Source organism: Lonchura striata, chromosome 14, assembly GCF_050655825.1.
Source record: "Lonchura striata isolate lonStrDom1 chromosome 14, ASM5065582v1, whole genome shotgun sequence".
In the NCBI taxonomy this organism is placed as follows: domain Eukaryota; kingdom Metazoa; phylum Chordata; class Aves; order Passeriformes; family Estrildidae; genus Lonchura; species Lonchura striata.
The window spans coordinates 5,899,994-5,914,047 of NC_140716.1; the positions used below are offsets into that span (position 1 = coordinate 5,899,994).

The 14,054-nt window shown below is 48.0% G+C and overlaps 1 protein-coding gene across 5 annotated transcripts in view; it reads left to right on the top strand.

The window, feature by feature from the left end:
- ADAP1 (ArfGAP with dual PH domains 1) overlaps positions 1-14,054 on the top strand; it is a 50,033-nt gene that overhangs the window by 32,508 nt on the left and 3,471 nt on the right. For all 5 annotated transcript variants that reach the window (XM_021539715.4, XM_021539712.4, XM_021539716.4 and 2 more), the window contains exons 5-7: positions 10,061-10,173; positions 11,893-12,039; positions 13,840-13,923. In XM_021539715.4, coding sequence (XP_021395390.1) covers positions 10,061-10,173; positions 11,893-12,039; positions 13,840-13,923 — 344 coding nt within the window. The remainder of the gene's footprint in view (positions 1-10,060; positions 10,174-11,892; positions 12,040-13,839; positions 13,924-14,054) is intronic.

Below are 14,054 nucleotides of genomic sequence, written 5' to 3' on the forward strand. Positions count from 1 at the left end.
GCTGAAGAGAAGTACAAAGCTCTGTTCTCCATGTCTTGGATGATAAATATTTAAGAAAAGAATAGGAGAACCATCCCTTTGTATTTTCTGTGCTTTATGAGGGTAGTTCATGGTGCTTAAGGTCTGGTATTTCTCAGTGATTCACATTCACATTCACATTCCCTGAGTAATGACACTGGACCAAAAAGCTGGGGCATCTTTCTTCCACTAATGAGAAGGGAGTGCCTAGGAAGCAATAGGATAACAAAGAACATGGAAAATGCTGTTTTCATGGCAACTCATGGTAGCTTAATTCAATTTTTACTAAAGAAAGATCTGTTTTACTTTGGAGACCTGTGCAGGGCTGGGCAGTTTCTGTCTCTCACCAGATTAAAGAACATTCTCCAGGGTGAGGTCATGTCTTTTTCTGGAGTTTGCCAGAGATGCAGCTGAGTTAGATCAGCCTCAACTCTGAACCAGAGCATTTGCTGATGCTTCTTTCTTGCCAACACCAGCCCACATCACCTGTATTTCCCCCCTGTAGTGAATTCACCAAGTTTTCACCTTGAAATCTCCGGAGCAGCAGTGGAGGAGCTGTCCACACCCCACTCCTGGGATGCTTCCACTGAAATGGGACAGGGAGGTGCCTCCCCAGCTGGCTAGATGGGGCTGGTTTTACAAATGCTGCTGCTCTTGAGGTGCAGACACAGCAGCCACCTGCAGTTTCATAACCAGGGCAGCCCCTGAGGGACACAGGCATGGCAGTAACAAACAGCATATCCCCAAAATACCTAAAAGACAATGAGGCTGCTCAGCAGGGAGTGAATTTCAAGCTTTCATGCATTGCAGAGGGTGGAAGAAAATTTTAGCCTAGCTAAGTCAGTAGGAATTCTGACCAATGATTTATTGGGTCAGAATTTAGCCTTGGTTTATATAATTCCAGGAGTTCATTAAGTGGGATTATGCTGCTCCAGGGAAGGGGAGGTGATAGTTCTAGAAAAATCAAGGTGTGCAAATATCCTTGTGCAACCTGGAGGTTGTGGCTGTGCTGCCAAATGCTCCTTCCTTGATAGCACAGCTGCCAGAGCATCATATACCAGCTGATTTCTGGAACAGCTGGAACACCAGCAGCCAGGGCAGAAACGAGTCCTAAATTTAAAAATCCTCCTTTCCTGTATGAAGTTTTCACTGTAAATGTATTGAACACTCAATAAAAGACATTCAGGAGCCAATACCAGCACTGCAGCAGATCTGCTCGAAGCCATTTGGATTTCTTTTCAAAGCAGAAAAAGAGAAGTGCTGCGGGTGAGAATGGCTTTCCATGATTTGTGATTGCATGGAAGTGCTGCCTGAGTGGGGGAATGCTTTATTCCAGGATGCCCCAGAATAGAGAACCCTAAACCCATCAAAGTCTGTGGTGAACTTCTATGCTGACTCCTCTACAGCTCTGTTGGGGGTTTAAATTCGTCTCAGCCTGCTTGGACTGATCTGTGTGAGCAGCTGCCTAGCTGAGGTTTTATTTATTGGTGTGGAGAGGAGATCCATCAAAAGCTCTTCAGGCTCAGAGACTATTTTAGCCTGATTCCTGAGGTGTGGTTTGAGGATGCCTGTGTAAAATCCAGACCTTCAGGTGATTCCTGTTTTGAGCAGCTGTAGGTTGGTGAGTCCCACTGTGGTGTGCGAGGAGGGTGTCGAGGTTCCTTGCCCTCTTCCAGTCTCACCTCTTTGCTCTCTGCACGAGCCATGGGGCTCCAGGTGGGTTCTCCCTGGCCTTGCAGAGGTGCAGGCAGGACCAGCTCTGTGCGGGCATCGCTGGGCAGGGGTGATGATGGTGTTTGGTGTGGGAGTCCAGGGCTTCCCTCTGGCTGTCCTGGCAGGCCTGGGACCCTGGCAGGGGTCAGGAACCCCCCTGGACAGAGCCCCCAGAGACACTGGCTGTGATCTCTGTCCATGGAAAAGAGTTTTAGAGTTTTCAATCTTACAGGATGAATTACAAGCTCTGAGTGTTTGATATAAGTAATAATTAAGTGTGGCATGGGTGCAAAAGTAAAATTTTAGGATTCTAGATTAGGGGTTCAAAGGGGACAAGATGAAGGAAATTGGGTGTGCCTTGTCCTTTTTCTACTTCTTCATGCCCTCCATGTTTCACTGTGGTGTTGGCATTTTTCTGTTGGTTCAGGCTGGGGACACACTGTCCAACGTAGGTGACAGATATTGGCACGTTATTGTAAATGCAGCCCAGGGAGTTTCTGGTATTTAATGTTTGTCACATCCCACTGAGGGCAGAGCCCCACACGCTGCCCTGCAGGACAGAGCTGCAGTAGGGCAGCAGAACATGTTAGAGATAAACAGAATAAACAACCTTGGAACCAGCACAGACCAATTATGGCTTCTGCTTTGGCAGTGGGACAGAAAGACAGAGACTTTCTACAATCTCAGGATCATCAATAGCTCAGATTCTGACAGTGTGGGATGGTGGCAGCAGCTCCTCCAGGTGTGGGGAGGGAAGGCTGTGGGACATCTTCCTGTGCAGACTCTGCAGTAACTCAGTGGCTGCAGCGAGGATTTTTTGGAATGTTTTGTCTCACCCAAGGAGGATCCTTGCCCTGTGGTTTGGGAGTGGTTTGGCTCTCAGAATTCAGCTCCTGCAGGATGTTATTCTGGGTTAATACCGCATGCCTGCCCTTAAACATCTTTTTGCCTGGCTTTCCAGCTAAATCAGGCTTTGAGTGCACTCACTGCTGGTAAATGGGATGAACATCACACTGGGAACCTCCCACCTTTCATCTGCCTTTTTTTATGAAAGACTGGCTTCAAATGATCAAAACCTGAAGGTTATTTACCTGTAGCAGGATTTTTTTCTCCAAGCAGCCAGCAGCTCCCAGGTGGGTGTTGCAGGGATGCCACTCGAAGAGGAAGCCTTTGATTTCCAAGTAAAATTAGATTCCACATTCAATTCTCAGCAATGTAAGTGCAAGGCTTCCAGTAAAGACATTTTCTGTAGCAAGGGGTTGTAACATCTCCCAGCAGATACAATCAAACTGTGCTTGCAGCAGATAGCTATGGGCTTATCTTTAATATGTAAACACTTGCTCAATAATTAAGTTACCATGGAAGTTGTACTGTATCGATGGTCAATTATAAGATAAACTGATAAAAGGGAGGATGTGGCTGTCTTCTTTATTAAACCTGATATGCCTGCAGCAGTCAGGTGAAGACTTGGGAATTGTATAATTTGGTGTTTTCTCTTCATACTTGTTCCCACGCAGCATTTTCAGAGGAGGTGAGTGCTCACTGGGAGATCAGTATCACTCTACCAAAAGGAGATTTTTCTCTGATGAGTGTCCTTTGCACCGCCTTACCCTGCAGTCGCTTGCCCAGTGGCTGTCACCCCCTGCTGCCCTGATTTCCCATTTTTTATGGCACTGATGGCTTCCCAAGCTCTGCAGAGTGTGTCCTGTTCCTGCTGCACTCGGTGGGCACGAGGGGCAAGGTGATCCCACCGAGGCTGGGCTAATGTCATTGTCACCTGAGAGCTGCTCCGCGGGGAGTCCTAACATGTGATTAAAGAAACCAGTTCAAAACAGCTTAGGAAGCTGGATTAGGTACATGATCTCTTATTATGGCTCCTTTTAGCTGACAACCCGGTGAAAGAAGGGGGGTCTGGATTACATGGAGAAACATCAGACTTGACAGGAGTGTTTTCTGACTGTTCGGCTTAGTGGTGTCATGTACAATTTTAATCAGATTTAAATAGTGGCAAACATCGCAGGCTTAATGGATTTCATCTTTATTACTGGGGCTTTGCTTAGAAGCAGTTTGGATTTTCAGCTGTGAGCCACCAGTGCAAGTGTACTCACGATTAAGTGGGACTGGAAACCCGGGGATGCATTTAAATGCCACATGCCTGTGTTGGGGACAGACCTCGTCTTCTTTCTGTCACCTTCAGATCTCGATGTGTGGTTGAGCTCAGCCCCATGATCCTTCCACAGAAATTGTGCCTTTGGCTCCATTTTCCTACTGATCCCAGCAGCTGGGGAGCACCTTCTTCCATTACGAAATTAAGATGAAGCAAGATGACAAGATCTTCTTGTAGTGATCTGGAAAATTGGTTTTTCATTCTTGGCTTCAGCCTTGAAGTTGTTCCTCACATGATCTAAATTAGGTGTCATGGGTTGTTCTTGACCTTTCTGTGGTGAGGCTTTGTCTGGTCTCTGCTGTGCCAGTCTGGGGTGATTTGTCAGAGGAAAAAGTCCCTGAGGACACTGACACCTGCAGTTCTACAAAGATGTGGTCCTGCCTCCAAACTGAGTCTTTTGTGGTGTTTTGGTTTTCTTTGTTTTTTTTGGGTTGTTTTTTGTTTGTTTGTTTGTTTGTTTTATTTTGTTTTTACATTGTGAGAGAAGATGCTGTGGAAGAAATTAATATGGAAGGTAGTTTTGTAAAACAGTGTTGACTTTGCTCAAAGGACTGGATCTGACTATCAGAGGCAAGTTACCATTTCAGGACCTGTTGGTCATTGAGGTCTGGTCAACTGCTTGGTGCTCCAGGCCCTGCATGAGCAGAAAAATTAGGAGAATGGGAACATCAGTCATTGCAAGTTCCCCTTTTGTCAGTAAAGAGAAGTGTGTGTTCCTGGTCCCTTGTGTTTTCTGTGCCACCTCACACCACCGACCTGAGGTTTCATCTACTTCCAGCTCTGAGCTGAGCATTAGTAAAGATGTTTTCCCTTAGAAGGCCAAGGAGATGTCTGTACAACATTATCTGAATCATCCACTAAATCCTGGCTTTCTGTCTGCTATAGCCATTCAAGCACTAATTGCCTTTGATTAAGTCAATCGTTTGCAGAGTGAGTGGGTTAATTGGGTATTGTGAAAGCAATCAATCTCATCAGCTGCTTGCATCCATAGCTGAAGTGACAATGCAGTGGGACAATAATTGTTTTATGAGCTCCTGGAAGGCTGCAGAGGCAGACTGGATGACAACATGAAACCCTTCTCTGCAAAATGGCCTTTAGGAAAGGTAATTTGGATGCTAAGTGCTCATTAGTAGAGAACTGATTAATTAGGAGCTGGGAAATGTTGTGCCTCTAAATGTGTGTGCCCAAGAAAATGGTCTGGGTGTCAGAGTGCTGCACTTGGGAGTTCTTGGGCTCTTAGGCCTGGCTGGGTGAGGTGTGAAGAGGATGTGGTGTCCTAAATGGGGAGAAAAAGTTGTTTTAGGGAGGTGAAGGGACATGATTCTCCTCTCACCCTGTGGAGGGGATCTGGACATGCCAGCACCCACCCTGCACCAAGCACCGACCTCGCAGAGTCTGGGGGCTGAGCATCACTGGCACATCCTCCTTTGCTGCTTGCTGAGGCTGGAAATTCCAAAGAACTGAACTGTGCAGGGGCAGGAGCAGCTCCTGGTGGCTCCTGACCTGGTCAGTGCAGGAGGGCTCCGGGGGAAGGATTTCCATCTCAGCATAGGTCCCTCCTGCCCTGGGGATGCTGAGGCACCTCCAGCCCAGCTGTATCTGCACTGCTCAGTGTGGGACCAGCAGGAAATGGATTATCCAGAGGTGGCTGCAGAATTATTGCAGGGAACTTCTGAGCTCCCCAGCACATCTGCAAACAGGCAAAAAAATCAAGGCAAAAAAGCAATCTGCTGGTGCTGTGCAGGGGAACAGGGTGCAAGCTCTGAGGTGTTTGAGGACCTGGACCCTGCTTGCATCTGGGGGATCTGGGCAAACTTTTTTGCCATTCCATGAGCAAACTTAATATTCCTTGGTTTATGATTTTTATTGGAATGCAAATTCTTAAAGTATGCCAGTTGAACTCATTGAAATGTCTTGCTTTGATGTTGGCTGAGTGCTGCAGGAAGAAATGTTACACCTTAGAGCAGTCAAACCAAACCATTTACACTGACATGGCTAAACAAAAGGTGCACAGTTGTTTTTGCAACCCTATTCAAAGTCCAGTCTGTAAGGAAAATACAGAATATGCCACCTTCTCCATCCAATCCTCTCACTGTGGGCAGTGAGGTTTATTTCAGAGGAATGTCCTTCAGAATATTTATTTAAAAAGAAGGTTGTGACATGGGGTCAGAGGTGATGTGTGATGTCAGGGATTCCACACTGAACTGCTCCAGATAATTAGGCAGTTCCTTAACCTCTCAGAAAACCTGGGCACACCATGTCCAGTGAGGGCCCATCCCCTGTCCTGCCCTAATTAACACCTCACCGTGCTAATGCAGCAGAGTGCTCAGCTTTGACACTCACAGGAGTGGCAATGCACAGCCTGCAATTTTAGCAGCAGAGTGAGGGAGTTGTATTTGAACCTTCTCCAAAGCTCTGAATCAGGGTCAAGGCACTTTAGCTGCTGAGAGGAAGGAAAAATGGCTTCAGTAGGAGGAGGTGCCCTGCCTGAACTCCAGGGAAACGAGATTCTCTTGGGTTACATGCACAAGTACATTATTTTCTCTTATTCAGCCCCCCGTGTTTTGTCTTGCAGTGAGAGAAGAAGACAAGAAACCACACAGTGGTGCATTTGTGTGGTGTTGGATACACTCAGGTTGCTTCTAAAGGCCTGGTACCACACCTGGTTTTACCACAGCCCTAGAAACATTATGCAAACAAGCAGTTCTGTTACCTCTTTCCAGGTAAAACCGTGAAACAAAGAGCCAAAGAAACCGAAGATCAAACATGGTTTTAATTCCCAGTTTTTAATGCCTTGCTTAGGATGACAGAAAGAATAGTCCATGCACGTTGGTTTTTTCAAGCCAGTGGCTCTGATTGTCCTCCTTTGAAGATTTTTCTTCTCTCAGAACAAGGGGTAAAACTAAAAAAGTAATTTTGGGTACTTCCTGTAATCCACATTCTCAGAGACCAAGCCCCCCCATCATTAACTAAGCTCTGTAACAGCTTTCTGAGGTGGGGAAGTAGCAATATCCCTCTTCTTTAAAATGGGGAACTTGAACCAAATGCTGGTAGAAGTCAGATGGAGAGATGGTGGCTACAAGAAATGTTCTTTGTATAAAATCCTCTCCCTTGCTTCCTCTGCAGGCTCTCAGGCAGGGGAAGGCTGGCTGCACTGGAGCACCCAGTGGGTGCTGCCACTTTTATGTGCCTGAAGGAGCTGCAGCCACCAGCCCACCTGAGCTGGTGACTCAGGTGCCATGCACTATCTTCTTTTCAGTCAGCCCACCTGGTGACCCTGTTTTCCTTGCCCCCAGAGCTTTAGCTGTTGGGATGAAATGGGTGTGGAAGTGGCAGTTTCTCATTTTACCTTGGAAGCCACGTAACAGGTCAGGAGTACCCATTTGGGCTGTGTGGTTGTGTCCTGTGCCATTTGCTGGCTGACACAGCTGCTTGCTGGGGCTTTTGCAGGTGTCACAGGTTTGTGCCTGCAAGAGCAAAAGTGATTGATTCTGCTCCTTGATTCCTCCTGATGCAGGAAATGTGGCAGCAGCAATGTTAGCAGTGTCACTGGGATTTCTGTGTCAGTCTTGCCCAGGCAGTGCTTTCTGCACTCCTGGTTAGGTACTGGTGATCCACGGGATGATGGCAGGTCATTGCATCCCTCATTCTGTGCCTCAGGAGAGGGGCAGACATGTTGGTGACACGATGCTGTGTCACACAAGCAGTCAGCAGGTGCTGTAGGGCTTGTTCAGCTTCCATCTGAGCAGAGCAGCCCTCACAGAATGGTTTGGATTGGGAGGGAGCTCAGAGATCATCCCATCTCACCCTGCCATGGCAGGGACACCTTCCAGAATGGCAGGTTGCTCCAAGCCCTGTCCAGCCTAGCTGTAGGCTCTGCCAGGGAAGCAGCCACAGCTCCTGTGCTCACCCTGTGCCAGGGCTCCCCACCCTGAGGACCTGAATGTGACCAGGTGCCTCTGAATATAAACTGTTGCTAAGGCACATGAGACAAGGAAGATGGGGTTTATCTTCTGTCTCCAAAGCCCTCCAGTGTGAGGTCTGTTCCCTGTTCTGCCTCCTGCAGTTCTGTTTCTCAGCACCTTCTCTGGCTGTTTTCACAACCCTTTGGAGCAGGGCTTTGAGGACACAGCTTGCTGGCACACAGTTTGCCTGGGGAACCTGTGTGGGTTCGTGTTGGGTTCAAGGGCTGTTCATGGTGCTGTGCACTGATGGGTGTTGACAGGGGTTCAGGTTTGGGCAGAGCAGAGGAGCAGCTCCTGAGGATGCAGCCCTGAAGGGAAGGAAAAAGAAAAAGAAAAGAAGCAAGCAAAAATCTCTACAAAGTACACTGGAATCAGCAGCTGGCTTTGTCTCTTTTGCTGAAGTGATTGGCTTGGGAAGAACCAACATGTGAGCCACAGAATGGGATAACACTTGGTTTTGTTGGGTTTTTATAATTCCTCCTCGAAGTGAATTTGGATCCTGTGTTTTGACACAAGTTGGAAAGAGAACATCAAAATGATGAAGTGTAAGAGGGCAGAGAAGACTGGATTTTCAGGCTGACTTTGATCCTGGCTCACAGCCTTGTCCTGGGCAGTTCAGCAAACCTCTCTGGGCTTCCCTCTCTTCATACAGAGCCATGATGGTGCCCATCTGCCAGGGTTAGCAATGATTTGAGATCATCTTTGGGGAGATGCAGAGTAATTTTATTCTCCATCCCGTAAATGCTAAAAAATCAGTGTTACGGAGGGGAGCAAGTGCAGCCAGGAATACCTGCAGCATCCTTCACCAGTCCTGTGTCTGGAATGGATGAATGAATGGATGAGACCCACAGGCAGGAGCTGCTCCGAGGTGGGGCCAGCACGAGCTGAGCTCTGTGTGGTCTGTGTGCTCTGCTGAGCCACACAAAGCCCAGGTGGGGATTCCTGAAGGAAAAGATGGGCTTTCCTGAAGGAAAAGATGGGCTTTCCTCCTGCATCTCCCCATGTTTGTATTTGGAGATATCACTGTCGTGGTGTTGGGTGTCCTCTCCTCCCATGCCAGCTCTCTCCAGCCCCCTGTGAGACATCAGAGTTCCTCAAGTGCCAGGCACAGAGAGGCCCTGAAACCCTCCCTGCTCCTCAGCGCAATGAACAGCAATAGCTTTTGAAGTGCTCTCCTGCTGCTTGGCATTAAAACCCAGCCCCTTTCAGGAGCAGAAGCCACTTGTCCTTGGTTCCCAAAGCTCACACTCTGAGGAAAAGCTGCTCCACGTGCTGCCTCTGAGGGAAGGGATTGGGGGGCAGTGGTGTCACCCCCAGTGCTGGCTGTGGCTGTAGGGTAAACAAGGGTGTGGACCATCCCCTCGGCATCTCTGGTGGTGGCAGGGTGGGTTTGTGGGAATGCAGGCAGCAGGGGCTGCTGGGTCTCACAGGGACAGAGGTGTCAGCATTCAGGAGCACACAGAATCACAGGATGTGATTATGTGCAGGTGCTTTTATTGAAGAGCTCTGGGAATCAGGGGTACAGACCCAAATCTGCCTCCGACACAGCTTTTGAGCTGAACATATTTTATATTCTGTCATTATATAACTTACATATTAACTATTAAACTTATATTGTTCTATTGTATACATTGACCTTATTCAAGCATGACCCTCTTGTGATCTCTCTCAAGCCACAGTTTCTCATGATTATTCTTACGCTCAAACAGTAATTATATCTAATTACTAAACAATAATTGCATCTAACACTTATATCATTTATCATATACTGGTTACACAGGTGCAGTTCTAGCAAGTACAAGGCTTATACTTTCCCAGGGTATTTTCCCAGGGCCTACTAAGCCTTTCCTTCTAACTCCCCAAATCCCCATGATTTAAAACCCCTTTTGGTGTCAGAGGGGCACGCTCTGCCTGTGCTGGCTCACCCAGGACTGAGCTGTGGCAGTGCACAGGGGCCCTGCAGGCAGCCACTCCCTGGGTGTCAGAGTGGAGATGTCTGAAGCACAAGCTGCTGGCAGGAGTGAGCAGAGTGAGGGGGCAGCTCTGCAGGAGAATGCTGCTTTCCTTCATGTCCTCAGCAGAGCAGCCACACACCTGGATTGCTTAGTTCTGAAGTCTCAGTTCTTTTCTTTATGCCAGCTCTCTTTTGAAGTGCAGCACTTTGTCCCTGGTTCTCAGCCACTCCTTTCTGCTGCAGGGTACCGAGAAGGATTTCTGTGGAAGAGAGGACGCGACAATGGGCAATTCTTAAGCCGAAAATTCGTGCTATCAGAGAGGGAAGGAGCTCTGAAGTACTTCAACAAAAACGACGTGAGTACCTAGGGTTGCTGTGTGCACATTGCAGCTGTGAGAGCATCCTGGAACATGTAAGTTCCATGGCACCAGTTTATTTCTACAGTTTCCAAAATCACTGAGTCCCCGGTTGCTGCAGGACAAGAGCACCAGGCTCAGCTCAGCCTCCCTTTAGTGGGGCTTGCTCTTGCTCCTCCAGCACACTCATGGAGAGGTGCCCCACAGGCCTGTTCACACGTTCCTGCTCTGCTGCCCTTGAAAGTCCATAGGGCTTTTCTCAAACCACCAGCAAAGGAGTCTTTCTCAGCTCTGGCTCTGCATCATCCAGCTAACGTGGGTTTCATATGGATGACTACCTTGTGATGAAGGTGTCACACCTTGCAGTGGTCACTGGGTCTGAATCCTCCTTTGCACAGCATGGCATGCAGTCCAGTGTCCAGCAGTGTGCAAGTATTTGTCTTCTTTCCCAGAGCATGTTTCATTATTGTGAGAAATGGAGCTATTGCCCTGAAAATTGCATTTGTGATGAACGGATGGACACTCTACTGTTCAGCACCATGGACTGGAGAAACCCAAGGTGTTTTTTCCTGACCTTTGGGTCTCCCCTGACCATCACAGCTGAGAGCAGCCCAGGCTGAGCCAGCAGCCAGCTTTCCCAAGCAGGTGGTGCAGTTATGGTGTCGTGATGATCCAGAGGATGGGAACATCCAACCTCACTTCTCCGTGGCTTTGACAGCACCATCTTCCCCTTCAGCTTGGTTTGCTATGGTCCAGTTGCATCTCGTGGAGAAGAGAGCCAGTCCTTGCTGAGGGAGAAGTGAAAGTCCCAGCAGTTCCATTCAGTCACTCTTGGCTGCTCTGGTAGTTTAAAGCTGCTTTGCCTCGTTGTTGACCACAGCTGTGGTGGGAATGGTGCTGTCTAGACATCCTCTCTGCTGGGATTTCCCCACCATGGGCACCCTCCAGTGCTGTGTGTCCTCAGAAAGTCCCCAAGTTCCCAGAGCAGCACTGACACCTCTGCACGGTGCTGGGACCATGGCACCACCCCACCCTTCTGCTGGCCCTGGCCCTGCTCTGAAACTGCTGTCACCAAGGGGCTCATCTGTATTTGGTGGGATGGTTTTTTCACAGCTGCTGTTGCACTTTTCAGTGCAGTCCTGGAGGAGTGGCCAACTTCTAGAGACACTTTGTAGGAACATGAACAGAGCTATGGGGCTGCCACTGAGAGTACAGGTGGGGCTGGCGGGGCTCCCTCCTGGGCTAACCCACCCTGGAGGTGGCTGTAAGGATTATATTTGTCCCCCTGAAGAGAAAGTTCCCAGTTCAGAAGGCAAGGGAGGAGCAGAGTCAGCAGCCAGTGGCTCACGTGAGAGGGTGGGACAGATGGGGACAGGAACACCCGATCTGCTGTTGGCAAAGGGGATAATCCTCCATCCTCTGGGACAAGGATGAACTATCTGTGGGTGCACAAAGCATCCTGGCCTGTTAGTTAGCAGTCTGTCTCTTTTTGTGTCCCTGCTGAATTTTGCAGGACAGAATTTTCCAGGCTGGCAGGAAGCGCTCGCTGACACCCGAGCGGAGTCTTGGATATCTCATCACCAGCTGGTTTTGTAGGCTGGCATTCAGGTTCCTTTAGCTAATGGGGGCCTCAAATAGGCCTTTTTTCTGACCAAGTGAACTGTTTATTGGTTTGAAAGCCACTTCTCAGGTGTTTGCTCACTCAGCTGTGCTTTCCAGGCAAAAGAACCCAAAGCAATTATGAAGATCGAGCACCTAAATGCGACTTTCCAGCCTGCAAAAATCGGGAACCCACACGGGCTGCAGATCACTTACTTGAAGGACAATAGCACAAGGAACATCTTTGTCTATCATGAAGATGGCAAGGTGAGGCCCTGGAGGTGATGAGGAGGTTTGGGTTGGAAAGGACATTAAAGCTCATCTCATTCCACCCCTGACTTGAGCAGGGACACCTTCCTCTATCCCAGCTTGCTCCAAGCCCTGTCCATCCTGGGCACTTCCAGGGATGGAGCAGCCACAGCTGCTCTGGGCAACCCCTGCCAGGGCCTGCCCACTCCCACAGAGAAAAAATTGGTCAAACTTCATTTGTGTCAATGGATTATCAATATTCCAGAAAGCAATTTACTGCTGGAAGTCAGTGAGGGTTTCAGCTTCTGCTTTTCTGCAGGGTGTAACCCTACCTCACACTGGGATCACAGAGAAACACACAGGTAAATAAATAAATAAATATGTATATAACCACTCAATTGGTGGCTGTAGAAGATATCAAAATTTTAACATCACAGCTTATTGTTCATTAGCTCCAGCCTGGTTTGGTCATCATTAACTTCAGGAGTGAATTCTTCTTCTGATCTTCTTTGTGATGCTATCTGGGGTGTCTTTAGCTGCTTAGGGTAGGAAAGCAAATGATAAGTGAGTAAAACCTCAGAAAGTAGGTCAGTGTTTTCCAAAACATTGTTTGTCTGTCCTATTATGTTTGGGGATTTTTTTCCTTTCAACTTGAAGTAGCTTAACAAACCAAAGCAAAGATTTTTAAATTTTGGGAATGGCTATTTGCCACATTAGACTATTTTTAGGATACCCCCCCCCAGTTCAACTCCTTAAAACTGAGATTTCAAAATTTCATGTGAACCTTTCCTCCTTACCCGGATTCTTTCTAAAGCATAAAAAAGTTTAAACTTCTCCTTTGATATGGTCTTTCCTACACTACAGCGACCTCACCTGAAAGCGTTTGACAGTGTTTATTTTAGGATTAAGTCTGGCTCATTGAACAGGTCCCTGATCTGGTGTGTGAAGCTTCACGTGCATTAATGACAGCAAGACAGCTCAGCATCCCTCCCCCTGTGCTCAGCATCCCAGGCAGGACAGCTCCTAATCTCCCTTCCAACATGCCTTTCCTGCTCCCACATCTCAGACCACAAGGCAGTGTTTGAGTGCTCCCTGTGTGGAACACTTAAAATTATTGTGGCATTTCTCAGCCAAACCTTCAGAGACATACTGCACAAGCTGTTGGGTTTTACCAGAGATGAATGAATATATGAGTTTAAAAAGAAAGAAATTATAAAACAGTTATTTTGTAGGAGGAAAAAAATGGAGAGAGATTTTTGCCAAGGAAAGGGAGAAGAGCCAGAGCTTCTTGGACTTCAGTATCACTGTGGCTGTCTCTAAAGGACTCACAGACACAGCTGATAGATTGGGAAACAAAGACAAAGAGATGTTAAGCTGCTCTTTTAGCAAAGCTTTAAGTATTTTGCTGGAATTCAGGTGGGATGCAGGTGCTGCTCAGGTGTCCTCCTGAGGGCTGGGGGACAGGGGTGGGTGGGCAGGCTGCACCAGCCCAGCTGTGCTTATAGGGTCTGCTCAGTATCTCAAATGCCCTTTTGGGGCTGGTTTTGCCATTTCAGAGATGTTTAAATCCTCCACTCTGCAGAAAGCCCCTCGGTGCTGAGTGAAGCTGCAGAGCTCTGTACATGTCTGGCAGCCTGGAGCAGCAGCTGAATGTTCCACATCCTTCACCTTTTTGCTGCATTCTGTGGTTTTAAGGATTGCTGCTACATTGTGCTCTGTCACTGGGGCCAGAGTGATGGGAGAGATGAAACACAGCAGGATCAGGTTATTTTATGTGCAGGCTGCACTCCTCACTCTGCTTTTCTTCCTCATTACTAGGAAATAGTGGATTGGTTCAATGCCATCCGGGCAGCACGTTTCCATTACTTACAAGTGGCATTCCCTGGAGCCAGTGATTCTGATGTGAGTGTTCCTGCAGCACTGCTTGGGTGGGGGTTTTTTCCCCCTTCTTGCTCATTTTGAGCATCCTGCTAACAAGCTGGAAGGCTTGGGGAGTGCTCCATCCTTGCTTGGGGAGTTTTCCATCCTTCGGA